The following is a 25,712-nucleotide window of genomic DNA, read 5'->3' on the forward strand; positions in this document are numbered from 1 at the left end:
GGGTGCACGTGATGTGCCGGCTCTGCCCCTGCTTTCTGAATTCCCCCCCCCCCCTTGGCGTCTAGACAGCTGCCTCACTGGACTGGGATGCTGCTGAGGTGATGCGAGCGAGTTTGCCCGAGGCGCGGGACTTCCCGCATCCAGCGCAGAGGCACTTTGACCGTCTCCGGGCGTCGAGGATAGGGCAAAAGCACCGCCTGCTGATGGCCGACGCCGCGCCGGCGTTTGCAGTGGCGAAGGGTCGGGCAGCGCCTCCTTAATACTGACGGCGCGATGGAGAAGGGCTCTCCCGGGTGGAGAAGGTGCACAGCGTAAAGTTTTTGGGTCGCTCCAGAGATGAAAGGACGCCGCTGCCCGGCCACGGACCCACACCTCAATGCGTTCTGGCGAAGAGCAAGAGATGTCGTGGGTGTCATGTCCGTCTTGCTTGGCGCGGCGACAAGAGCCACACAACAGGAAGTGGGCGCTTCGAGTTGACTTTGAGCCTTGTCACGCTGCAATCCCGATTTCGGGTACGGTGCGCAACAAGCTCGTGCTCAGGTCCACACGCAGCCAGTGCTTCAGGTGGCGTACTCCACCGACCGGTGCGCGCTGGTGCGCTGCCGTGGACCAGGGTCTAACCTCGTCAATTGGGGTCAGCGTCACCGTCTCTGACGGTGACGCCCATGATTGCCGAAACATTGTTCTGCGCAGAAGAGGTTCAGGAGGGTGGGTTTGTGTCAGCGGTGCGTCGCATCGCTGATCGGATCCGCGCGGCGAACCCTTTCTTACGTCCCCAGAGCGCGAGCTGATCGCGCGCATGGAGGACGAATCGTCGTGGGCTTTGGCTGCTGAGCCACCTACATTTTGGGGGGCAGTGCAGCGCATCTTGAAGGGAAGGAATAGATCGGTGCAGAGGGCACGGCCAAGAATGTTGAAAATACTGCACCGTGGCGCAGCGAAAGCCAAGAGCACGCCATCGTCTGATTTGTGTCGACCCTGTCTCCCTTTTACGCTCTTCATGCTGCACACCACCCTCCTCAATTCTGCGCGGGGACGCAGAGACGTACCCTGACTCCTCTACTGCGGACCTGGATGGGATCGCCCTTCTCGGTACCTTGGTGTCAAGGTGCGCCGCGAGCTGCACACGCTGGGGTGCGCAACTCCTGCGCCATACTGTGGGCTCGCATTGTGGACATTGACGCCGCCTTCTGTGACCTCGGCGACTGCGACCTGATGCGCTCTGCAGACGCGTCTCTCGAGGGACGAGGTGCAGACGCGCGCACCACCGCGCTTGTTGGGAGCATCGAGACGCCAGCGTTGCATCCCCTTTCACCACTTGTCACGCATCCTCAGGCTTATGCGGCAAGTGGCGCTTCCATAGCAACAAAAGGCTTCCGCCCTCCCTCAGTACGCGCGAGCCGGAGGGAAGTTTCAGAACGATCGTAGGAGGAGCGGCGCTCGCTTAGAGGGCTCATGCGCGCCTCTCTCTGTCGGAGCGGGGCGAGGGCGCTGTGTCGGCGGTGAACCAGTGAGGGCCCTGCGACAAAATAGAAATGCGACGTCGTGGTCCACCGAAGAAGTGTGCGCTAGCACCGTGAGTGAAGCTCCCGGTGTGAAACTGCCCCCCCCCCCACCCTCCCTCCCTCCTCCAACAGGCACCCCCTCCTCTGCCTGCTCACTCCGTCTTTTGGAGCCCATAAAGCGCGTAAACATGTGCTGCTTGGTTTCGCGGGACCGGTGCCGTGAGCACCACCAACGCTTTCGCAGGGGCTCTCTCCTCCCCCTCACTGACCGTGGGAAAACAAAGCCATGCTGCGGATATGCGAGTTGGCAAGGCCGGGAGAGCGTCACGCTGTAATGCTGATCGTCGGGAAGAGGAGAGCACAGTCAGAAGTGGCTGGCGGCGCTTCCCCTCGGCTCTCCCTAGGCGGCGTCCGCGAGGCAGATCACGCCTTTGTCGCCATGGCCACAAGGCAGCGTACGGGCCTCGACACTTCTACCACGGCAACTGGGCGCGAGTTTTGCATCCACATTGTTCAGCACATGGAAAATCCTGTGCTTCGAGACACAGGAAAAGGCGGTCGACAGCACTGGCCGCGGCAGAGCAAGGGAGAGGGAGGTGCGGCGGTGCCTTCCTGTCAAGCACGAACGGCTTTGCCGAGGTGAGAGATGCCGCGCACCGCAAATGCAGCGCGAAAGGGACACGGATGGGAACGGGACGCTGGCGCGGTGCCATCATCGGCTTCGGAGCGCCGAGCAACGTCCTTGCAGCGCTGTCCTTCCCGCTTGGTCGACAGACAGGGCCTCGCGAAGGGAACATTGGTGTGGCTCCAAAACGAGTGGCTGCAAGAAATGCAAACATGAAACGAAAGAAATCTTTCCTCCGCGCGCGTATCTCGTGCTCTGCGGAGACGAACGAAGGTTGGCGGAACGACTTGCGTGCGAGCCCGCATACATAGCACTTTTCCTTGGCTACACGCCTCCCTTTTCGTGCCTCCTGTCGTTTTCTCCGCTCGGGCCTCTTGCTCTCCATCTCGTGTGCGACGGCGCACGCCACCCATCGTGCGTGACGGTTTACCTTGTGTGTGCCGTATGCATGAGCACCTCACTCGGGTCTCCTCGTCTCCTCCTCTCTCTGCACGCACGTGCACACGCTCGAAAGAGGAACGAAGCAACGCTGGAAGGGACAGCTTCTGCGGTGTGGTCACATGCTGCTCTACTAGCACGGCCCCAGCACACGCTGACGCAGCAGTGCTTTGCTTTGCTGCCGTTCCTGTCCGACTCGCTTGCCCGCTTTCTAGGGCGGCGTGTCAAGACCTTCCTTGACGTAGCCGGCTAACCTCCGAAGACGGCCTCTCCACACACCCACTTGGTTGCACGTCCCTGTTTTGTTTGTTTCCTGGCATGCCGTGCACTTGCCGTCTGCTTGCTCGCACCACTCTCTCTCTCTGTGTGTGTGTGTGTGTGTGCAGATCAGCTTGCTGTGTTGCTGTTGAGGGCGGGTCACAGAGCAGGAAGCCTTGGGGATTGCAAGGGGTGCGTACATGACACTCAAGTCGCATCGTCAGGCAGGATTGGGAGAGAGGTTTGGCGCAGGAATGCACATACATATATGCTTTCATGTGCCGCATTCCGTGCTTGATGGGTGGTGGAGGTCATTCTTTTTTTTTTTCTCTCCCTCATTCTGAGTACCTCTCCCTTCCGACGAAGCGAAGCTGTGTGCCATGGAACACGCCACCGTTCTTTCCTTGAGCGTGCCTGCTGTGTTGTTGCTCATGAGTCCCGTTCCTCGTCACTCGTTACGGCACTACTATGCTCTCCGCTCCAGCGCGCGTGCGCGCATGCGTCTGCGGCACTATGAGGCGAGGCGAGAAGCGATGTGAACAAGTGTACGGGGCCAGGGGAAACAAAAAGGTCTCCTTGAAGGGATGGGGGAGAGAGGGGAAGGGGCCAGCGTGTGTTTTTCGTGCAAAATGACAAGGGGCTACCTTGCTGTTTCAGCCATACCGTGGCCCGATCCACTGCAATGGTAGCGAACCCGTGTGGGAGTCGCGGTGGGCACACGTGCGGTGATATGTCGCTGTGCCCATGTTGACGGTGCGGCCTTTTCGAGTGTCACGCGTCTCTCACGCGTGCAGTCGTTTCCACCTGCCGCCTCTGCTGTCCCGTCCTTTTGTCTTCCCGTCCTCGACTTGCGTCCGTCTTGCATCCCATCCCACTCTCTCTCTATGTCTCACTGCGCTGGCCGGGTGAAGGTTGATCTGATACTGCTTCTCCAAATACGGGCATAACTGCAGACACACGCACGCACACACACACACACACACAGAGACGCACCGACTTCCTTTCTCACCTTTTTCTTTGTGAAGGCTCAAGAATGTTCTTTGCTGGAGGTACCTTCGGGGTAGAGAGTGAGGCCCGCGACGCCAACAAACGCCCCTCGGGTCGCCGTCACCAAGCGCGCGACATGGCCGAACTGCAGGCTACAGTTGATGCCGGCGAGGGCGTGCCGCCGGCGCCGGCGGAGGGGACTCGTTGCGCAGCGGCACAAAGGCAGATGGCGACTGGACCGTCGTTTCTCGACCGCATGTACGAGCACAACTCGGCTGTCGTGGAATCGGCCCACACGACGCGCCGCCGCGGATCTGCACCGGCGGACCACCTAAACATCTTCTCGTGGCACGACACAGCCCCTGCATCTCGCCCGCCTTACCAGGGTCGCCAGGTGGCGGCTAGCGGATCTCGCGCAACCCAACCCGTGAACACCACAGCACCCGTGCCCACTGCCGAGGACAGGCGGGCGGAGGAAGCAAGGAAGTTCGAGACGAGCAGCGAGAGCGCATTCTTGCGCTTCGTCGATGCCCCGAAGACGCAGTTCCGAGCTGAGGCTGGAAACCGTGGCGCGCGCACCGGTGCTGTTTCGGGGAAGCCCGCCACATCTCTGCCGCCTTGCAGCGACATGATGGGGAATCTGACGCGCGAGCAACCGTCCAAACCGCGCGGGCGGCGCGGGCAGGCGGCCACGCCCACCGGCAACCGATCCAGTGTGCCGGAGGAGTCCGGCGTAGCCGGCTTCCCCGGGATGGGCCAGCGCAGCATCCCTCGCGGCCTGCCGCATCTCACGCGCAAGCCAGCGCAGTCCAATGTCTTTCCATCACCCACTCCGAATTTCATGCAGCAGGAAGACCTCGGTCAAAGGGAAGATGCTCGTGCACCACCAGCACCGAAGCCGGCGCCGAAGGCCAAGTGCAGCCCGCACTATTACATAGACGATGACGACTACGAGAATCACCGCCCCACGAACGCCTTCGAGACGGAGGCGTACAACCAGCAGCCGTGCCAGCAAGAGATCAGGATGTACGACGAAAATGAATATGACGACCACGATCAAGCACGCGCAGGCAGCTTCAACGCAGACGCGCAGCGCCGTGCTCAAGGGGCACCCAACCCAGAGTGGCTGTACGATTCTACGGTTGGCGGTGGCGCTGGCGGACTTCCTGCGAAGTCACCTTCGGAGCAGCGGCACCAGTACCAATTCGATGCAGAGAAGCAGCAGTTCTACGAAGCGGATGTGCGGCCCCAACTTCAACCTTAGCATGAATGAAGATGGACGAGCGTGAGGATGGTGCTGGAGGGAGGGGGGAGGCGGGTGAGGCATGAAAGCGAAGGATTCCAAGCTAGTAGGATTCGTTTGTAGGCACGTAAAGAGTGGGCGTCGCGTTTCGCCTTGCGCACCCACACCCTTCCTCCTCGGCTTTCATTCCTGCGTGACGGGACCCGTGACCCTTTCCGTCCTACATCAGGGTACGCATGTATGGTGTTTGGTTGCCTCCAACGTCATGCGGTCTTCTTGCAATTTCCCTCCCTCATGTATGTACAGAGACGGGCATTTACCAGTGCCAGCACCGCGTCGTGCATGTTGGCCTGTGCATCCTCTCTCGCTTCTTCCTCCAAACTTCGCCACACACACACACACAGAGAGAGAGAGAGAGGGAGACGCACGATGAATACCTTCTTGGCCCGCACCCCTTCTTCCTTAGAGGCTTCCTCCCGATAGAATACGACAAATATATATATATATATACGCGCATCTGTACCTATGTCTCCATGATACCAATGAATACACAGGCACTGTATTGTGTGTATGTATGTGTGTGCGTGTTTGTGTGTGTGTGTGTGTGTGTGTTCATTGATATACATCTTCGTTTTGTGTGTGTGTGTGAGCTTGTGTGTGTACTGGCCTTCAGTGCACCACCTGTATCTCTCTTTTTCTCACTGTCCCCACCACCCTTCCCACGACCGTCACTTCTCCCCCCCCTCCTCCCCTCCCTTCTCTCTTCTCTTTTCTATTCTTTTGTCATCTATCTATATATATATATATGTGTGTGTGTGTGTGTGTGTGTGTGTGTATGTGTGTGTCTGTGTCTCTCTCTCGCCATGAAGTGTTTTCTGTCCTCGTTGTTTGTATACCCTTCATGTGTGTCTGACTCCTCAAAGCAAGCAAGAAAAATGGCGTCGATACAGGCGATGGAGGTGTCACTACCACTGTTGCTGGCGTCGCGAGCCCTGTGCTGTCTCGCTGTCTCCGCTTCGCGTCTCTCCTGCATCGTCGTGTGTCTGTCTTTGTTTATGTGTGGTGTGGCACTTCTCTCTCCCCACCCGCCCTCCTCCCATGTTGTGCGTTTGTCTTATATCCATTCAGAGGATGTAACGTGATATTGACAGTGGTGGTGGTCGTTGTATCTGCCTCTCTGCAAGTCGCCGTTGCTTGCGTGCTGAGATCCGTGCACCTGTTTTTGTGGTATATATATATATATATATATATATCCTTGGTGCCGCCTCGACCTCGATTTTCGATTTGCTTCCCACTTTGTGGTTGCTGCCGGCGTGTTCGCTCCAGTGCGCTTGATTGCCTTCTCCTCGTTTTTGTGTTGGTTTTCGTTAGTTTATGCGTTGTCGTAGAGTCTCATCGCACGTGTTTATTGCGTCCCTTCAGTGCGCGCTCCACAACCCCACCATACATACATACACCTACATATACGCTTGCACGCGCTGAAGGTTAGCACACACGGCACCGCGACTAAACAGCAACCACACGACAACAAGCAGAGGTACGCTAGCACAGGCCTTCGAAGGATTGAAACGAGACGCATCAACAAGTGGGCCGAAAAAAAACGACAAAAAACGAACAGACGATATCCCGTTAGTGGCTTTCTGTTGAAGATGCAGCGATCATGCGTCGCCGCAGGAGGGCGAGAAGGACAGCGTCGCCGTCACTCCCTGCGCAGGTACCCGCGCACGAGCGCGTGCATACCTAATTTTATCGGCGTTATGCTATACACTACCGCGTCCTTTCCTTCGCCTCCCCTCGCTGCTGGCGTGTGTGTGGGGGGGGGGGAGGGAGGGAGGGAGGGAGGGGGTTGCGAATGCGCACGCACCTGATGTGATTTCACGCCTTTCCTTTTCCGCCGTTGCTGCTCTCCTTTCTTCGCTTGTATCACCGTGATGCGCGCTGTCTGTCTGTCTGTCATGGATGCGTGCTTGCTTGATGTCTTGCACGTGGTTATACTCTCCGCGTAGCACGCCAAGCGATAATTCTTTTGTTTTGGTATTCGAGCATCCTCGATCGCTTCCTTTCTGGCACGTATACGTCGCTTTCGTAATCTGCGTGCGTGCTGCCCGCAGCGCGTGAGGTCTGGGTGCAAGCAGAACATCAGGAGAAGACGTGCGTTACTGCTGCGAAGAGCGCCACACCCACTCTCAAGACGAGGTTGGTGGGGAGCAGGCGAAGAAGAGGTGAATCGCCTTTATCAATCCTACATACACATACACAAAGCCACCCTTGCTGCTGCTTGCTTTTTTTTTGTAAGGAACGCAGAGGCACAACTGTCTTGCTTACACGCCGTTGCCCTTCCCCCGTTTCGTTGTTTTCACACACATACAGCACAGTGCATAGAGCCCCCCACCACCACCACCCACCCACCCACCCACCCACCCACCCGCCCACACACACACACACACGTATAGGGGCCACCACCCTCCTCCACGTCGTACACACTCTCCTACAAGAGAAAGACGGCGGCACATCCAATGGAATGAGGAAGCTGACATATGCCGCAACCGTCGTCGTACCGCCACACGGCAGCGGCGAAGGAGGCGGTCACAGTACACCTGCGGGGATGCGCAACCTGCTCTCCGCCCTCTTTTCGACGCGGCGGCCAATCCGCAATCGGTCATCGTCGTATTCTTCGAGGGTTTTCACGCTTCCAAGGGGCGTGTGCGGGTCTGTTTTCCTGCAACACCGTCGCGTCGCTTCGCGGGCGACGCCAAGTGACGCGAAGGCTTCCGCAGGAAAGTGCAGCCCTTGGGAAGAGGCGTTCGAAGAGGCGCTGTACAAGGACTTTGCGCATCCGTCTTTGGTTGGTCCAGCTGACACCGTCGATGCTGCATCATTCAGCGAGGTGGCGGACAAAAATCTCGTTGTCCGTGCCGCGCCCCGTATTGAGGACCTCACGCCAGCTTTCGGTGCAGTGGCCATGGAGGCGCCTGGGGATCGTGTTAGCGCAAGTGTCACAATCTCCAAAACTCTCTCGCTGAAGACTGGTGCAACGCCGACCCCTGTGGCGCAGCCCCCGCCTGTGAATCCTGGCCGAAGCAGCGACATCAGGGATCCGCCCCTGTTGCCGTCCGTCTCAGGGTCTGATGAGGAAAGGCGAGCGCATCTCACCGCCGAGCTAGCGTTTGAACAGGCGCTCTACGGCGACATCGTCCCTACGGGCAATGGAGACGGAGGCCCCACGGGCAGCCACAGCACGCCGAGCTCTGGCTCCACCTCGAACACGCCAACCGCACGACCGACTGGTGAGGCAACGGGAACGAGCAGAGAATGCCGCGAAGGCTATGCCGCCGTTGCAACCGGCGCCGCCGCCCCTGTACCTCCGAATCTATCTCCACGGATACCGGGCCACTTACTGCGGGGAGGCGGTGCGGAGCTCTTGAAAGGTGCCCCTCCGCCTGAGCAGGCTGCCAGGCGCAACGAGGACAAGAGTCGGCCGGGGCCGGTAACGTCAGCGAGAACACCACCGGTAACCTTTGCGTCTGCGGAGGCCGCCTTTGAGCGCGCGCTCTACGGTGATGTGATGATGGAGCCGCTGAGCGGGAAGGCAGATGCTCTGGTGTCCAGTGATGCGAGCGTGCCTGAGGCAGATAGGGATGGTAGCGCGTCTCCTGGAGCGCCTCCCCTGCCACCGGCTCCGTCTGCGTCACTCGACACTCTTGACTCCGCGCGACGGTACCGCAATGGTGGCGCTGCTGGTGCACTTGTGCGCAGCGCAGATGATGCCGCACCAGATGGGGCGATTGAAGGGACACCAGCATCAGGCATAAGCAAAGCCGACACGGAGAGCACCCCACAGGGCCGTGAGGAGGCTGGTCAGCTGGTCGGCAACGCGGCAGCCACAGAGGTATCTGACGCAGCCGAGGCCAAGGGTGCCGAAAGCGTTGCTGTCGAGGAGTCCATTCCTCCCCCTACCGTCTCCATGCGGTGTGCCTTCGATCTGGACCGTCTAGATGCCCCGGCGGATCAGTTTGCACTACTCGATGTTCTGTTTCGCGTCGAAGACCACCACACAGCCGTTGTCACGCACATCGACCCCGCAGATCGGGTGGGGCGATGCATGCCGCTGCTGGACCGCATCAGCAAGCGGGAGCTCCTTTTCGCGAGTGGGTGGATCTTGGACTTGCAGCGGGCCGAGAACACCAACGCTGCGCCGCCCCGCACAGAGAGCGCAGCGGACTTCTCAGGATCGGAGGTGTCGTTGCCGTTCACGCACCGAGAGGTGGTCGGACGCAGCAAGGTACTGCGCACACTCGTGTTCCGTCTGCTGCACGCGCAACACCACTGGTGGGACCAGGTCCAGGAGGTTGTATTGCTTGCGGTGAAGAAGGCGGCGGCACTTCAGACAAGCTGCGCAGCGGTAGTAGGCGCCGCAGCCGCCGATGACGACACCCCTCTGACGCCCTCCGACGAAGACGCTGAGAGTACAACGGAGTCAGTTGTCATGCCTGCCAGCGGCGCAGCTGCTGTGGATTGTCTGATGCGACACACAACCGCGGAGGATGTGCAGGCAGCCATGACGCGCATCTTCGGCACCGATCCCCAGCAGGTGCACTTCTTCAGCGCCGCCCTGTGCGAAGCGCTCGCCAAGTTCGGCGACACCAGCGGCACCATCGACGGCTGCGTGGATGGGGCGTTTTCCGCCTTTGAGGGGCCGGTGGCGGCGTGGAACGCTTTTGTTCTCACACAGCGCCATCGCACAACTGGGGTCTGCGGGCCGCACACGCGGCCATTCAGCTTCGGCGAAGGACGGCCCACGATCAACATTTCAGATCTTGCGCCGTTGCAGTACTGCGATGGGGCCGCCTCCTGGAGCGACGTGCCATCTCCCGAGCTGCTCCCGCGTGCCACCGCTGCACGGCACAGCGCAGACGTTCGCACAACGGATGGTGACAGCTGGGTCGACGAGACCCACGTGGGGCGGCGGCCTACACTTTGCACGCCCTCGGTGGACGCTGCAGCTGCCGACGCCATCACCACGTCGTGGGGTACAATGAGTGAGGAGGAGCAGAACACGTTCCTCTTCGGGGCTGAAAGCGCGCGGCTCTCCCTGCGAGTTCGCGAGTCGGGCGGTGTTTACGCCGTGTTCGGACAGAACAACATGCCGTTTGAGATGGAGAGCATGCTCGCGGAAGCCGAAGTGGCTGCGCAGCAGCGCGAGGCGCTGAGGAAGGAAGAGACGGAGGCCGACGCAGCGGACGGGGGTGGCAGCTACGTGCCGGCAGAGGCATCGCCGCTCGAGGTGATGCGCAATCAGGAGGCAGCGCACGTACGTGCGTACGACGTAGACCGGGTGGTGCTCGAACTGATGAACGCCGAGGGAGCGACCGTCGCCGGACTGCCCGGCGGCCGCTCGACCTTCCTATCGAGCGTGGCAGCCGCGTCCGACGAGAGAAGCGGAAGCGCCTCCCGACAACAACGTGCCCGCGGACGCATCGGTACGACCGCATCCACCTCCACGATGCCGTTTCAATGGCAACTGCGGAATAACGAGGACGTGCAACTGGCCGCGCTCTGGCAGCGTTTCGTTCGAGCATCAACAGGCGACCTCACAGGCAACCTCGTCTACGTGCGCCGCCATGCCAGCTCGCTCGTGCACGACGCCGTGGTCGATATCGCCGTGCAGAAGGCCTTCTGGCTGCTTTTCTTCGCGCGCGACGAGGTGCGCGCCGTCACCCATCCAAAGCGCACGTACGAGACACTCTGGAACTTGCACCATCAGCTCGTGGCACTCTTCGCATTACCCCGCGGTGACGGGTCACCGTCCGCGCCGACGCCGCGGCGGGCCGCGCATGGCCGCGAGGCTGCACAGGCGGCGCACCCGGCCTTTGAGGATCTCTCGCTGCAAAGCCAGGTGAGCTACGCATGTTTTGGTTGCACGCACGTGCCCCCGAGGCGCTGCGACTCCGCGGCGTCACCGCGGCCGAGTCCCCTGGTGACGGAGACCGCGGGAGTGGTCGACAAGCCCCACATCCACTCTAGCGTCAGCGTGCCCTATGCATCGCCCACCGACCTGTATGCTGCCCTCACCGGGACCTACCACGGGCATGGCGTTGGGCAACTCAAAACGGGAGCGGCGTCTTCAACGTCTGCCGAAGGCGCACAGACCTCGGACAGCGAGAAGGCAAACTTTGCGACCCTCTCAGCCGTCCAGCAGCTTTCCATCGCATTCTGCTTCCCTCGCAACCGCGCCGAGCGAGACGAAGCGGCCCTACTCCTGCCTGCGCGTGGAAGCCCCACGGTCACGGCGGCAGTCACGACCGCCGCGCTTGAAATAGCAGACACGGAGAGGGATCCGCAAAGCAAGCGAGGCGAGTCTTCTCCCGATGCCGGATCGCACCCCGCATCTGAAAGAGAACCACTGGATAATGGCGAACGTACGCAGCCGGGTCTCAACGTGAAGCAACGAGCAGCATGTGCCAGCAAGGTCAGGATCCACGGCGGTGCAGCCGCCGACGACGACGCGCGGATTCGGCAGGTACACAGCGCACTCGAGGGCAGTGTGTACGAGTGCCTCCGCTCTCTCCGGGCAACCGGCGCGCTCGCGGCACCGCTCCCTTCCCGAGAGCGCCGCTGCGACATCATTGGTGTGGCGTTGGCGACCTTCTCCGACGAGCAGCGGCGCACGGTGTGGCGCGCCGTGCAGGACATCACAGCCGTAATGATCGAGGGAGACGCTGTGGAGTCCTCGGTAGGTGCATCGTCGTTAGCGGGGGAAGCACGGGTGCCTACCAAGGCGGAAGGCAAGCAGCATCGCACGCCCTCTCCCAAGGCTGCAATCGCGGATGCGCTCGCGTCCCCGCAGCAAAGGGGCTGGGGGGAGGGGGGCTATGGGATCTGCAAGCTCGCAGCAAGCGTCAACGACGTCCGTGGGGCGCGACAAGCGCCACCGGGTCAGTGAACTGCTGACGGCAAGCGGCGTGCCTCTTAGGCGCAAGCAAGGTCGGAAGCCGCGTGCTGCAAGTTTCGACGCCATCGAGAGTGCATCGGAGGAGCGAGAAGCTACTGCTCCCGAGCAGACAAGGCGCCTGAGCAAGCCCTCAAGGCAACGGGGCATAGACCGTCGAGGCCGCAAAGGTGGAGCGGCACAACGGGAGTGCGGCGTGACCAATGAGGATGCGGCCCGCGTCATGGCCTTGTTTCGCGAAGGCGCAACGTAGTCTATGTGCATCCGTGTCTCCGAACGCGGTGTTGTAGGTCAAACCTACCGACTGGCGCGCTTCGTGCGTGCCAGGTCACTCTTCTAGTCACACGTGTACCTGTGTTTGTTGATGGCCGTGTTTCCTCGCCTTCCCACTGCCCATGCATCCACTCAACAACGCGCGCACACACATCCGAAGCCCACACAAGCATTCGCGTGTGTGAGTGAAGGAAAGGAACAAGCGCATCGATGGCCACAAGCGAAAGTCAGAGAGAGAGAGCAGCAGCAGCATGTGCACTGTCTGAAAGAGGAGCACACGTGAGTGCAAGAGCTCTGCTGCAGTGGCCGCAGGGAGGTGGAATGTATCAGAGCAGTGGGAGTACTACCGATGAGAGCCTATCCGTGTCTCCTCGTAGCCGGTCTGCTGCTGTGCTTCACTCCACTCTCTGTCTCTCTGTCTCTCTGCCCTCGCTCTTCTCTCACTTGGGATGCGCTCGATGCTCTGCGTCCCACCACTCTCATCTCCCTTTTTCCATGCTCGCCAGCCACGCCACAGCGCGCAGGCACAAGCGATTTCCCTGCATCCTTTTCTGTTTTTTTGTTGTTGTTTCGGGTGGTGGGGTGCGGGTGCGACGAGATTCGCACACCGACTTGAAAGGAACTCGCTAATCCTAACATAAATCAACGATCGCACCGTCACACACACACACACACACACACAGCCAGAGACACAGACACACAGCTACAACGCACACACGCTTCCCAAAGATTGCACACAACGACATATTCACGGAAGCAGGCTCCCAGCCCACACAACAGCGTGAGGAGGAGAAGAGAGGGTGAAAACAACAAGACGAACAAAAAAGGAACGGCAGCGTCATCGCAGCCTATGCGGGTGCAGCTGCGCATAGGCGGATCCGACAGGAAGAGCAGAAAAGGCAATACTTCTCGCCGTGGCGGGAGCAAGGCAGAGCAGCGAGAGAGTTAACCTGCACCCTCTCTTCACCAGCGAGGGAGGTGTGAAGGACAGCACGCAGGGCAGCACGAGAGAGAGAGAAACGAGGCCAAGATCGACGCGGGTTACCTCGCTTGCGGCAAGCCACCACCGCCCCACAGCAACGGCTGCGATTGTCGAGTCATTGGAGAGGCCGGTCATTTTTTTTTGCTGGTTCACGCTCCGTTTTGTATGGTATTTGCTGCTACTGCTGCTGCTGCTCCCGTCTGCTCTGTTGGTGCGCCGCCTTTTTCTGGTAGTTGTGTGTCGTCTCCGTCCGTGCTCGCCCGTCTCAGGCCGTCGCTGCCCCTCTTTTTGTCGTTCCCGCGCCTCTACCTGCGCCGTCAAGTCTGGCGACACGAAGAAACCCTCAAAAGCGCGTTGCGCGCAGGCTCGCCTGCGTGTTGGTCGGTGCAAGTCGAGGGCCTTTTGTTTTCCACGTTCGCCTCAGCTCTCTCGAGCTCTCGTATAACTCGTGCATCGGACTGCTCTGCGTGTGTCTCGGGCTGTGTCTGTGCGTGCACTAAGAGCGAAGGGCAGGAACAGGTGTCACTAGGAAGCACTGCACACCGTCTCGTCCTCCTCGTTTTCCTTCTGCTGTTGCGGGAGGGCGCATCGTTTGCTGATTTGCGTCTTCCCTCCGTTTCTGTGTGTGCGCGTGTGTGTGCCTGCTTTGTGTGGGTAGCGCGGACAATCACATCGGCATTGACAGCCGCAGTTGTCCTCGGTGACTGCCTCGGCTCCATTGGTGTATTCGCTCTTTGTTTTGTGTTCTTCTGTCGCGAAGCAGCGAAGACGAGCGGCTGAGATGTTTGGCAATGTGATACGGCGCATGCCGGTGCACGGAGGCGTTGGCGCAGCTTTCCTCTCCATTCCATCGCCCTCTGCCACGTCGCCGCGGCTGCGGGCGTCGTCATCTAGCTCCACGGCGGTAACAGCTATCCGCGCCGTAGCCGCGGCTCGTAACGTCCGCGCCACTCACACAGACCCCTCTTCCTTGCTTTGTGGCACGTTGTCCATGGCGCATCGGTGGTCCTCCACGTACCCCACCGCGTCGCGTAGAAGTGTTCGAACTAGACAGAAAAAGCAGTTCAACTACCTCACAGCGGATCGTCTGATCCCAGCCGAGAAGAAGATGTCGCGGGTAGCGATACGCGATCGAGATGATGTTAGTCTGCGACGGCGCCGCGAGTACAAGCAGCAGCTGATGCGCGACGTGGAGGAGAAGATCCGGTTTTACCCTCCCAGCATTAAGAAGCAGGTGTTCTTTCCAATCATGACGAACTCCACCCGCGTAGCCCTCTTCCGCGGCAACCGCGAATACGGGATCCGCACGTCGACTCGCGTCTTTAGCATGCTCCTGGAGCAACTCTGCAAAAGAGAGCATCGAGAGCTCATCCTAGAGAAGCTGACGGAGCTTGGGCTCGAGCCCCCCACCGCAGAGGACTGGGAGCACTTCACCGATCCGGTGACGGGGGACATTACAACGGGGATGATGTACTCCAAGTGGGTCGATTCGATTTTGACGACGTATGGACGGATGTCGTTCACGAACTCGCAGCATCTGCTCGCCGCTGGAGCGACCACGCTGTTTGCGTACGTCATCCGAAACTACCTCGACCGCGCCCTGGTGCCGCCGCTGGAGGACTGGTCGCGCCAATTCGGCCCTGTCGTCGCCGAGGAATTTGTGGGACGACCGCGCGGTCAGCAGAAGGTGCGTCTTGCCTTGTCCGAGGCATTGTACGAGGTGCGCGTGTGGGGGCGCACACATGCGCAGGAGGCTGTCTCGCGCCTCTCGCTGCAAGAGCAAGCTGACCTCGTGAAGTGGGTGGAGGGGAACATTAAGACCCACATCGCGGAGATGGAGAGAAAGCACGCCTTCACGGCTAAGATACTCGCAGTGATGCACAGCCTGCCGGAGGCCAAGGCGATCCACAACTCGTTCTGGGCCTTTAAGGAGTCGAAGCGACTGGAGCACGTGGTGAAAATGAAGGGAGCCTTTTTTCCGCTGCACCACGACGTGCATAGGCAGTGGTCTCAGCTGTCGAAGGAGGAGAAGGCGCGATACTCGTGCTTTGGTCGAAAGCGTGAGACGGAGACGGCGTGTGGACGCAAGCTCTTCATTCGTTACTGTTGCCGTGACTACGGCTTTAGCTTGACCGATGCGTCGCAGCGCTACGCCAGCCTGGGCGATCTGCAAAAGGCGGCGCTGGAGTTCCCCTTCTACTTTCCGCTCACCCCAGGCAACGCCGCCACGGCGGCGTTTCAACGCTTCTACTGGGTGATGTGCGAGCGATACGGCATGGTGCGCACCTACAGCAGCGGCATCGGCAATCGGCTCTTCAAGATTGCCATGCGCCAGAAATGGGATGCCCTATCCATGGAAGAGCGACAACAGTACGAGGAGCATGACCGAATTTATGCGGCGTTCCCGCTTCAGCCGACCACGTCCGAGGCAACCGCATCGGGCTCCGGAAAATCGTCCTCATCAGAGTCGCTGCCAGCGAGTACGGCGCCGTCGGCGGCGACACGGCGCAGCGAGTGCGTAACCACGCGATGGGGCACACCGACCAAGGGTTCGACGGCATCGAGGTCGCAGGTAAGAGCTGGACTTCAGTACTTTGTGGAGGAGCGGCCACCGTCGTTGAAGGTGGACGACACCGCGATCACTGCAGAGGAGTTGCTCATGAACCTTCGAGAAGCTGCGTACGGCGCACGCAGCACTGAGGCCAAGGCGAAAGTGGCGGCGACGGCCGCTCACCCTAAGGCAACCCCATCTGTGGCGGAGACGGGGGCGGCGACGGCCAACGAACAGCTGCAGTCGGGGCAGCCAAAAGAAGTGGCTGACACGCAAGACGTCGAGGTGCCCGTGGCCGCGTCGAGGGGAGGCCGTGTACGCTCCAAGACTCCGGGTTCTACCCACGGCAAAGGGTCCACAAGGACGCGGCAGCCGGCACTCCAAGTTGTCGTGATTTGAGCACCGCGTTGGTGCCATCGGTATTGAATGGTGCGAGGAAGGCTGGTGGAGGGGGCGGTGGAGGGGGCGGTCACTGTGACGCTTTCCGGCTGCGTTTTCAAAGTGGCGAAACGATAAGGAAGGAAAGGAGGAGTGAATGGGGCGGATACGTCTTTACGCAGACGTGTGTGTGTGTGTGTGCGTGCGTGTGTGTGTGTGTGTGTGTGCTCACCTTTGGCTGTGGAGTCTGTCCGTCTCGCCTTAACCCTTTCCTCGCCTCCCTCACTCCTCCAACCCCCCCCCTCTTCCCCAATCTCCCTGGTCCGTGACGGTGCAGCATAGAGTGTTGTTCTTGTAGGCCGCGCTCTCTTCGATGTCTGTGAAGCGCCCTGTCTCTCCCTCTTCTCTCTCTGTCACGACTTGTTCACCGTCCGCATCGAACAGTGTCATCCGCCCTCCTCCCCCCCCCCACACACACACGCACACACCAACACCACCGTGTCGACGGCCCACACACGCGCTTTTACATCCTTCCCTCGTGGAGACGTCGAGACGCCGTCTCGGTGCCACTACTGTTCACACCCTTAACTACACACAAGCGAAAGGAAAAAAGGAAAAGAAATGACAACAGCGACAGACGTGCGCACCTGTCGCCTTACACGGCGGGCAATCGTAACAGAAATGGTGTGGCGAGGCGGTGGAATCGGGGAGCGAGAATGTGGCGGTGCTCCCTCCCTGCCACAGGCAACACCGTCTTCGACTTCCTGCTCCGCCTCCCTTCCCGACACCACTCCTCCCTACACACCTGTGCAGCAGTGCCAGGCCTACGGCGATTGTACATGAAGGCATTACACCCATCACGCGCGCGCCCTGCTCACCTCTCTTCCCCTCACCTCTCCCCCGGTGTATCACTGTCACGCATACACGCGATGGACGCCTCTCTCCCTTTCGTTTCGTGTTGTTGCTTACTTCTTTCACATTCTCTCTTCCCATCCCTCTTTGTATTTTTTTTTCGCTGTTGGTGTGTCGTCATATCATCTCCGAGTCACCTTCTGTTGCCCCAACGTTTCGGTGTATGAACCCGTTTCATCTACCCCCGCGACGTCCTTTCCAGCACAAGCATACTTGCTCATCGACAGGTATAGATACGCCCCTCTACACACGTACACACTCGCAGAACTTATCCTTGTCCCCCTGCTCTTTTCTTTTCACCAGCGGACACCGCTGAGTGCGCCCGCTCGTTGCTGCGCAGCTGTGCGAAGCTGACAAGCAAACAACTTTCCTCTCCTCACCGCAGCTGACATGCGTTTTGCCGAACGCACTAAGCCTTCGCGTAGAGAAGAGGTGGTCACGGAACAAGAGCATTGCCCGCCTCAGGTTTGAAGTCACCGGCGAAAAGAAAAACGAAAGAAAAGGGATATTCATCTCCGCTGTCTGCCGTGCGCCCGTGTGTGTAATTTTTGCTGCGGATACTGACGTGCACGCTCTCGTCGAGGTCGCCGCTGAGAGCCGTCTCATTTCGTATGGGTGTTTTCGGGAATTGGCCCCCTCCCCCCTCCCCTATCATCATCTCTTTCTCTCTTCTGCACCTCTTTCCTCCCCTTCCCCCCCCCCCATCGTCCCGCCCAAACCCATTGAGCGACGTCCCCCTCCCCGACACCTCACCCTCTTGGCTCACTACACACAGACGCATCCCCATCATCGTTGTCCTTTTTTCTCTTTGCTGTGCCCTTTCTCCCCACGGCTCCGACCTCCTTTCTCTCACGCGTGCGTGTGCGTGTGTGTTGCCCTAGCGTACAATTTTTCGGGTTGTTCGCGCCGAGTCGTTTTCTTCACCTTCGATCTCCTCTTTCGTTTGTTTGTAAGGACCCTTGTCAGAATTGTTTTGTTGCTGTGGTTGTTTTTTTTTCCGCTCCGTTCCCTCCCTCCTTCCCTGCTCTTCCTCTGACCCGACGTCGGTGTGTGTGTGTGTGCGCGCGCGTTTCCTTTTTGGAGGGTACAGGTGCCTCAGACACCGCCTCTTGTCTCGCATCGATCTCTCCGGGCCCACCCACCTACACACGCACCATCAAACAGCACCGTACGCGCACATCCTCTTTTCCTCTTGTTTCTCCCTTTTTTTTTGTTGTTGTTGTTGGGCTTTTTTCCGTTTGGCGTTGTCGCTCTCACTCGTTTTGCCGGCTTGCTGTTGCCCCTCCGCTTTCGCCTTCCCTCTCTCCACAGCTCTGGTTGCATGGCTTTGTTGTCCGTGCGCATACGCATGTCTGTCTCTGTGCCTGTGTGTGTGCGTGTGTGTGTGTGAATGTGTGAGTGGTTGTCTGTGTTGTCCACCATCTTTTCCGACCTCTTTCAACAGCAAGCCCTTTTTTGTTTCGCTTTTCTTCCTGAGGCTGTGATCCCCCTCCATCTGTCATTTTGCCGTACGCTGCACACACGCCCCCGCAGACACACCACACACACACACACACACACACACACGCCCCCGCACATCAGCGTGGTCCCCCCCCCGCTCGTGCTTTCTTGCCTTCCCTTTGCTTTTTTGTTGTTTTTGGCTCGCTCGCCTGCCATCTGTCTGGCTGCCTTTTGTGTACCACCCTTTGCCGCAGGCCGGTGAGGAAGAGGCTCGTCTTTTATTCGTGAGCGTCTGCGTCCCATCTTTTTCGTTGCGTGACTTTCTCTTGCGCTCTGCGCGCGTGGGAGTACCTGGGAACGCAGACTTCCTTATACTCTGTGCAACTGCACGCATCTCGGTCTCCGTTCCTTCTCCACGGTTTTGTTCTTCACGTTCCCCCCCCCTTTTTTTTCTGCTGCTCCAGAGGCGGTGCGTGCAACAGGAAGCTGCGGCGGTGAAAAGCGGACAGAGAGAGAGAGAGAGTGGCTCGGTGCCCTATACAGTCCGCCCATTGACGTCGAGGAGGGTAGCTCCTTTTCTTGGTCAGCGTGCAACGCACGTTTGTGTGCGTGTGGAGGGGGGAGGAATTGTGGTGTTGAATCTGCAGGTTGGCGCATCTGTGTACATCCTCACATTTTTGCGCGCCTGTATTCCCGGGCGCGCAAACGGACACACACGCGCGCTGACGTGCTGTACAAACTCAAAACGGTAACCCCGTGTTTCCGTGTCTGCCATTCTTTTTTTTTTGTGTGTGTGAGTGTGTTGTTCGCGACTGTGTGTGTGTATGCATGCACATAAGCGCTCTGATGAACGCGGAGAATCCCATGGGAACCTCGAGCGCACAGATACGCTTCGACGCGCCGACTACATCGTCGACAGCAAGGTCGCAGGACCGGGCCAACGGCATGCCGCCCCCTACGACGCTTCCGTCCAACACCACTTCGCTGAATGGGCCTCTGCTCCCTCTGTCGGGGCCGCGGCGGCCACCGCGTGGGTTTGCGCGCCAGACCAAAACCCCACCTACCCCACCTACGCAGCACCCATCCAACCAGCCAACAGCGCTCACCTTGCCGTCACTGATGCTGCTTGAGCGGCAGCAGCTGGTGCAGGCGCTGCAGCTGAGTTACCACTGCTCAGCTGCCTGCGCCACCTCCACCGTGAACAGCTATTACCCCGACGAAGAAAAATGCCGGGCGACGGTTCAAGGCAAAATGACCGCTCCGTTCGTGTTGGCTGTTGGGATGGTGCCGAAGCAACGCGAGTATGTCGACAGCCTGCGCGACGACCTCGCCGTTGCCTTTCAGCACTTTCCGTATCTGAACGGTACTGCGAAGCCGCCGGACAAAGAAGAGCAGAAAGGGTGTGCCAAGGCCGTCGCCAGCGGCGAGAGGGGCAGAAATGGTAGGGCGTCGTCGCCGGCTTCTATTGACTGGGCGGGGGTGCGGGCTCGCCTCCTGTCACCCAAGAAGGTGCCGCTGTGGTACATGCACACAGAACTGGTGTTTCCCGGAGACACACACGATGTGCGCATTTACGAGAATGCCTACCAGAGCCTCATTGTCAAAGAAGGTTTTTCGTACGTGATTGGCTGCTACGCTTCCGGCGATGGCGTGGTGCCGGCCCTCGACTATGTCAATGCTCGGCTGTGCGGCGAGTCTGTCCAGTCTCTCGCCCAGCGCATCGGCTTTGACGATGACGTCGTGGAGGCACTCGAGGGTCTTGAAGCGGAGGTGCCCACCCGTGTTTACACGCGCGTGAACGCGTTTGGCAACAACCCCGCCACATCGCGCTCCTCCCGGCAGGACAAGGGTCACGCGCAGCAGGTGCTCAAGGAAGCGGGGCTTGCCTACGTTCGGTCCTACGTGACGACACGCGCCGATGAAGCGGTGGCAAAGGTGGAAGACGGCACACTGCTGCTCCCAGTCGTGGTGAAGCCAAACTCCGGCGCCGGGTCAGAGTTTGTGACGCTGTGCTACACCGTGGATGACATACGCGTCGCCTTCTCGATGGTGGAGGGCGTGCGGACCTCGCAAGGCACAGACGCGGCGCAGCTCGTTGTGGAGGAGTACATCGAGGGCCCCGAGTACGTTGTGAACACGGTGAGCTACCAAGGCGTGCACGTGGTTACGGATGTGTGGGAGAGCTGGAAGTACCCGGAACCAGTCGTCACCACAGGCTTGACGCGCAGTGCCGAGGAGGCGCTGCGCGCCGCCGGCATCAAGCGCCAGAAGCAGCGCAAGATATCCATCCTGTACGACAGGCAGACCCTCATCACCAATCTGGCAGACCTGCCGGCGACCCACAGCGCACGACGGATCGTCGAGTACACGCTCAAGTGCCTCGATGCGCTGGGACTCGAGAACGGCTGCGGGCACAGCGAGGTGCGCCTTGACACCCGAAAGGCGGCGCGCGAATTGCGACGTCACGAGCAACGGCGGCCGAAGACGAACAGCCCTTTGGGCAAGGTCAAAGACGAGCACCTCGATGAAGGAGAACCCATCCTGATTGAACTCAACTCTCGCATGCAAGGCGACATTCCACGCAGCACCGACGTAATCGGCTACGACCAGTACTCACTGCTCGTCTACATCTCAGAGGCTGTGAACGTGTTCGGTGCGGCCACGGCCGCCTCCACCGCGCTGCCTTTCCGCGTCGACTCATCGCGGCCGCAGCGGGTGGGTGAGATCCCGTGGCCGCCTGTGCCGCGTCTATACCGTGCTAGGCCCTCCACTGGGCTACCTCTGGCGACAACTGTGCTGTTCCTGGCGACGGAGGAGGAGTGCATCCTCAACGGCGTTGCCCTGCGCACCCTCACAGAGCTCGGCACCTTTCAGCGCTTTACCCGAACCATCTTCAAGCCAAATCAGCCCGGCTTTGTCACGCCCCTGCGCCACACCGTCGATCTTTTCTCCAGTCCCACATCTTGTGTCATGCAGGGCCCTGCTGCAGCGGTGAAGGCCGACTGCGCAGCCATCCGGTCCATGGAGTCGGCAGCGCTCTGCTCGGCGGCGAAGGCGGCGCTCTTCAAGCTCACCTCCACGATTCATGAGACGGAGCGGCTGCGCGAGAACGCTCGCATTATCGACGGGCGACTGCACGCCATGACGGAGGCCTATCGCCGCGCCTCCGCTCAAGCGGGATCAGCGACCGATGAGGTCGCCGACGATGGAAGGGAGAAGGACGAGCAGGGCACGGAGAATGACTGCTGTTCCTCTCAGCATGACTTGGAGGCGCTAAGGAGAAGCATCTCTTCCCTTCAGTCGGAGCTGACGTGGGTGACGAACAACCTCGCCGCCGATGATAGACAAGTGCAACTCTTGAGAACCGAGTTTGCGAAGGCGCTGGCGAGTCAGAAGCCTGCCCCCCTGTACATTAACTACCAGGACTTCTCGATGATGAAGGCGGCTGGTGTCGGCAATGAGCTGGCTGTCCTTTAATGGCCAGGTGGGCGTGTTGTAGCACGTGACGCTCGTCCTCTTTCACCTTTCCAGCGCTGTCCGGGTGAAGCTAGTGCCGATGTACTGAGTCGGTGTGCACTTTAGCGCTCTCCCTCTTTCCGAGTTTTGTTTTGTTTCCTTTTAGCTTTCTCTCTCCATCAATCCTTCCACAAAGGGCGCACCTCGCTGTAGAAGGTCGTGGTAAGGGGGGGGGGCGGCCAGCACCACGCCGACCCGCGTTTCTCTCCTTGGGGTTTCAAATCTCTGCGGATGCCGAAGATGAGCCAGATAGCGTTCACAGGCTCCTGGGCTTTTATAGATTGGCAAATAGGGACCCACGGTAAAGGAATCCCCCTTTTCTGGTGTCCAGGACAGGGCTGCGATGTGTGCGCTCTCATGATCCAACAACCTAGCCCCTCCTTGCCTGCATAACCTTTTGCAACTGTCCTGTCCTCTGCTCGCACAGCATGGTAACTGCAATGCACACACACGCCCCTTTCGCTCGATACAGTCTTCCCCCCCCCCCCTTCTACAGACGACGCGCCAGCTCAGCAGAACGAGTGTTTTAGGCTCATCGCTTCACCAGTCACCACCCCGACAGAGACCACCGCTGTCAAGCATGCTGGGTGCACCGAGCCCGGCAGCAGGCGAATTGAGACGCTGTCTTGCACGGCTTGAGAGGTGAAGGGCGGAGTAGGCAGCAGAGGCACTAACGGGCCGAAGAAAATCCTGACAGACCTCTCCGCGCCGAGGAGCAGGTCCAGTCGCAACAACAGCCCTCGAAGAGCTCGGACGACAGGGCTGCCCGTCGGGTGGCCCGGTGATCGTCCGTACAAAGACAAGATAATGAGATGATCACAGTGGTGGTAGCTTGCCACGCGGGAAGACGACACGCCACGGAGCTGCTTTTTCCTCTGCTAGAGTGCATGCCAACGTGCCTTGTTGCACGTGCACACGACTTGCAGCTTACATCAGGTTGATGGGCCTGATCATGTGCGTACGCTGCGCACGACGAGATTGCACCCAGCCGCCACACACTGCCTCCAGAAACTTTTGGGTGTAGACGTGGTAAGAGTAATCCTTCGTTATCAAACTCAGAGGGGGCTCACAATGCCACGCAGCTGTGCCAGACTGCGGTCCCCGGGTCGGAAGGCGCGTAGGTGCTGGTGGTGGGGATTTCGAGGCCGCAGTGCCACAAGGGAAGAGCGAAGGGAGTAGAGCGAGAAGTGTATAGGCGGGAATGTGTGCGAGTGCCATAGAGAGAGCGAGCAAGTGGCCAGGCGATGCGCGACCTGCAGTAGGAAGGCGCGCACGTTATCTCTCCCTCAGCTCCTGCGCGGGTAGCCGGGGAGAGGCACACAACGAAAGAAGAAACGCTCACATTCTCGTTGCGTCACCTGCAGGCGCGCGCGTGAAGCCCTGTCTCTCTTATGGGCATGTCTGCCGATGTGCGCCATGCGGATGTACGGGTGCGCGTGCTTTTACTCCCGGACTGTTTTTTTTTTTTCTACTTTGGCCGCTTCTTCGGCGACATGCTCCTCCGGTGCTTGCTGCAGACCTGTTCCTGCTTAGGTACTGTTATGGCACCATCAGTGGTGCTACGCTTGCGGCTGCTCTGAAGAGAAAGAGGATGGCTTGATGGCTAATTTGAGCGACGGTGGCTTGATGTGTGCTGGAGAGCTGAGCGGAGGAAATGGGGGCTGTAAAAGGGATCTTTATGGTGGAACCCACGCTCGGTGGACCTCTTCTCTTCGTCTCTCTTCTACCCTCAGTCGACAGAGGGCTTGTCGTGCTCACCGGTAAAAGATGTGCAGGGCGCCCTCGGATGTGCATGTGCGCACAGGATGGTTGCCTCCCGTCGGAATGCATGCCGCCTTTTCCCTATCGCGATACGGGTCAAGCGCGCTGCTCTCGATGGAGGGGACGGAATTCGTTAGTCTTCACGTTAACCCGTCTTTGCACGCCTCCGTCTGTCCGCGTGAGCACGGCACACACCCACACCGATACACACACGCACACGCACACACACACACACACACACACACGCATCCATCAGCGGGCGAGGTGCACGCTTCCATCCTCAATGACACTGATCAACCAAGCAAGGGGACTAGTGGTTGCCAACGGGTGCACACGCGACGAAAACGGGAACATGCACGAGTGTGTTTGGACGTAACACGTAGACTCGCTTTCATGGGCGAGGAGAGGATCTCATCACTGGAAGCGGTTGCCGCCCTATCGTCCTGCTCCCGCCTTTTTCCACAGCCACCGACGGCTCTTTCTCCCCTTCTCTTTTTGTGGTTTCGGATGTCTCGCTAGGTGAGCGCCGTGGTCGTTTGCGGGCCTTCTGGTGTCGGGAAGACGACAGTCAGCCGAGAGCTTGCAGCACTTTTCAAGTGCCGCTTCGAGGAGGGGGACGACTACCACAGTGATGCGAGCAAAGAGAAGATGCACTCTGGGGCGCCGCTGACGGACGAGGATCGTGCACCGTGGTTGCGCCGGCTCCAGAAGGAGGTGCTCGCGCCGTGCCAGGGTCGCGGTACCGTGTCGGTGGTGCTCGCCTGCTCCGCACTGCGTCGCTGTTACCGTGACGTGCTGCGGGGAACGGACCACTGCAAGAATGCTAAGGCGGCCGCCGATACGCTGCAGCACACGGACGTTTTTTTTCCTGCTGCGCAGTGGAGACGTGAAGCTGATCGAGGAGCGGCTGCAGGCGCGCCAGGGTCACTTCATGTCGATCTCCCTTCATGGATCGCAGATGGTGACGGTGGAGGCTCTGCAGCCAAGGGAGCTGGGTGCTACAATTGACTTGGCTGACCCGCCGCCGCTGATCGCCACGAAGGCAGCCGAGCTACTTCGGATCGCCACGACGTTGTCCCTCCGCATATCACCCCAGCCACCTCCGACAGGCGCCTGACCAGAGCAGCGGATGTCTCCGCTTCTTTCCCTTTGAGATTCTCTATGTATGCGTCTATACTTGCTCTCTAACCCTCTCGCTCTGTGCGTTGCACGGCTCGCCTTTGATTACTCGTCGTCCACTTCGTCTTTCTCTTGGGCGACGCCTACCTACGACAACGACGAAGCCGGCGCATCCTCAGTGGTGCACGAGCTGGACGAACCCCTCACCCTCTGCAGGACCACACGGTGGCGCTTGTATTCTTTTCAACGTGCATGTGGAGGGGTGTGCGGAGAGCCGGAAGAGAGAGCAGCGTTTTTTTTTCCAGGCGTGCCCGCTCTCTGCTGCAGAGCATGGGGTCCAACCGAACGCGGCCCGGCCCCGTCGCCGGCTCGTTTGCGTGGTGCCAAGCAGCCGCACACACGTGCTACCGCAACCGCGACGCAGCCATCGCAGCACCACATCTGCGTCGAGCTCTATCCACCTCCGCCGAGCAGGCCGCCTCACGGCCGCTCGCCCATCATGCCCGTCCCCACCCGGTGCAGCCCCCTCGGGGCAGCCCTCAGGCTCCCCCACACCAGCAGGCAGTGTGAGGGCCGGGGATGGTGCACGCCCGAGTCCCGCTGACACTCTGCCCACCACACGGCTGGCACACGCGTGTTCACGGTTGCAGGTCGCGCAGACGCAATGCCACTCGGAGCCTGGCTACCGACATCAGCAGCGACGCATCGCTCTGACATCTCTCTACGTCACAGGCACCAGGCCCTGGCACCATCCGAAGTGGCTCGGCATTTGGCA

At 59.8% G+C, this 25,712-nt stretch overlaps 5 protein-coding genes across 5 annotated transcripts; all 5 read left to right on the forward strand.

Moving 5' to 3' along the window:
- Positions 1 to 3,859: 3,859 nt before the first annotated feature.
- Positions 3,860 to 5,077, forward strand: LMJF_28_1060 (conserved hypothetical protein; the record flags this gene model as incomplete). Its single annotated transcript, XM_001684335.1, has 1 exon — positions 3,860 to 5,077. The coding sequence occupies one exon, from the start codon at positions 3,860 to 3,862 to the stop codon at positions 5,075 to 5,077; it is 1,218 nt and encodes a 405-aa protein (XP_001684387.1).
- A 2,941-nt stretch (positions 5,078 to 8,018) lies between these two features.
- LMJF_28_1070 (conserved hypothetical protein) lies at positions 8,019 to 11,999 on the forward strand (the record flags this gene model as incomplete). The annotated part of the gene is made up of 1 exon (XM_001684336.1): positions 8,019 to 11,999. The coding sequence occupies one exon, from the start codon at positions 8,019 to 8,021 to the stop codon at positions 11,997 to 11,999; it is 3,981 nt and encodes a 1,326-aa protein (XP_001684388.1).
- A 2,369-nt stretch (positions 12,000 to 14,368) lies between these two features.
- On the forward strand, positions 14,369 to 16,210 carry LMJF_28_1080 (conserved hypothetical protein; the record flags this gene model as incomplete). The annotated part of the gene is made up of 1 exon (XM_001684337.1): positions 14,369 to 16,210. One exon carries the CDS (start codon positions 14,369 to 14,371, stop codon positions 16,208 to 16,210), a length of 1,842 nt encoding a protein of 613 aa, XP_001684389.1.
- Positions 16,211 to 19,660: 3,450 nt separating this feature from the next.
- LMJF_28_1090 (conserved hypothetical protein) lies at positions 19,661 to 22,018 on the forward strand (the record flags this gene model as incomplete). Its single annotated transcript, XM_001684338.1, has 1 exon — positions 19,661 to 22,018. One exon carries the CDS (start codon positions 19,661 to 19,663, stop codon positions 22,016 to 22,018), a length of 2,358 nt encoding a protein of 785 aa, XP_001684390.1.
- Positions 22,019 to 24,466: 2,448 nt separating this feature from the next.
- Positions 24,467 to 24,826, forward strand: LMJF_28_1095 (conserved hypothetical protein; the record flags this gene model as incomplete). Its single annotated transcript, XM_001684339.1, has 1 exon — positions 24,467 to 24,826. The coding sequence occupies one exon, from the start codon at positions 24,467 to 24,469 to the stop codon at positions 24,824 to 24,826; it is 360 nt and encodes a 119-aa protein (XP_001684391.1).
- Between the last annotated feature and the right edge of the window lie 886 nt (positions 24,827 to 25,712).

This window comes from Leishmania major, chromosome 28 (genome assembly GCF_000002725.2).
Source record: "Leishmania major strain Friedlin complete genome, chromosome 28".
NCBI classification, from domain to species: Eukaryota; Euglenozoa; class Kinetoplastea; order Trypanosomatida; family Trypanosomatidae; genus Leishmania; species Leishmania major.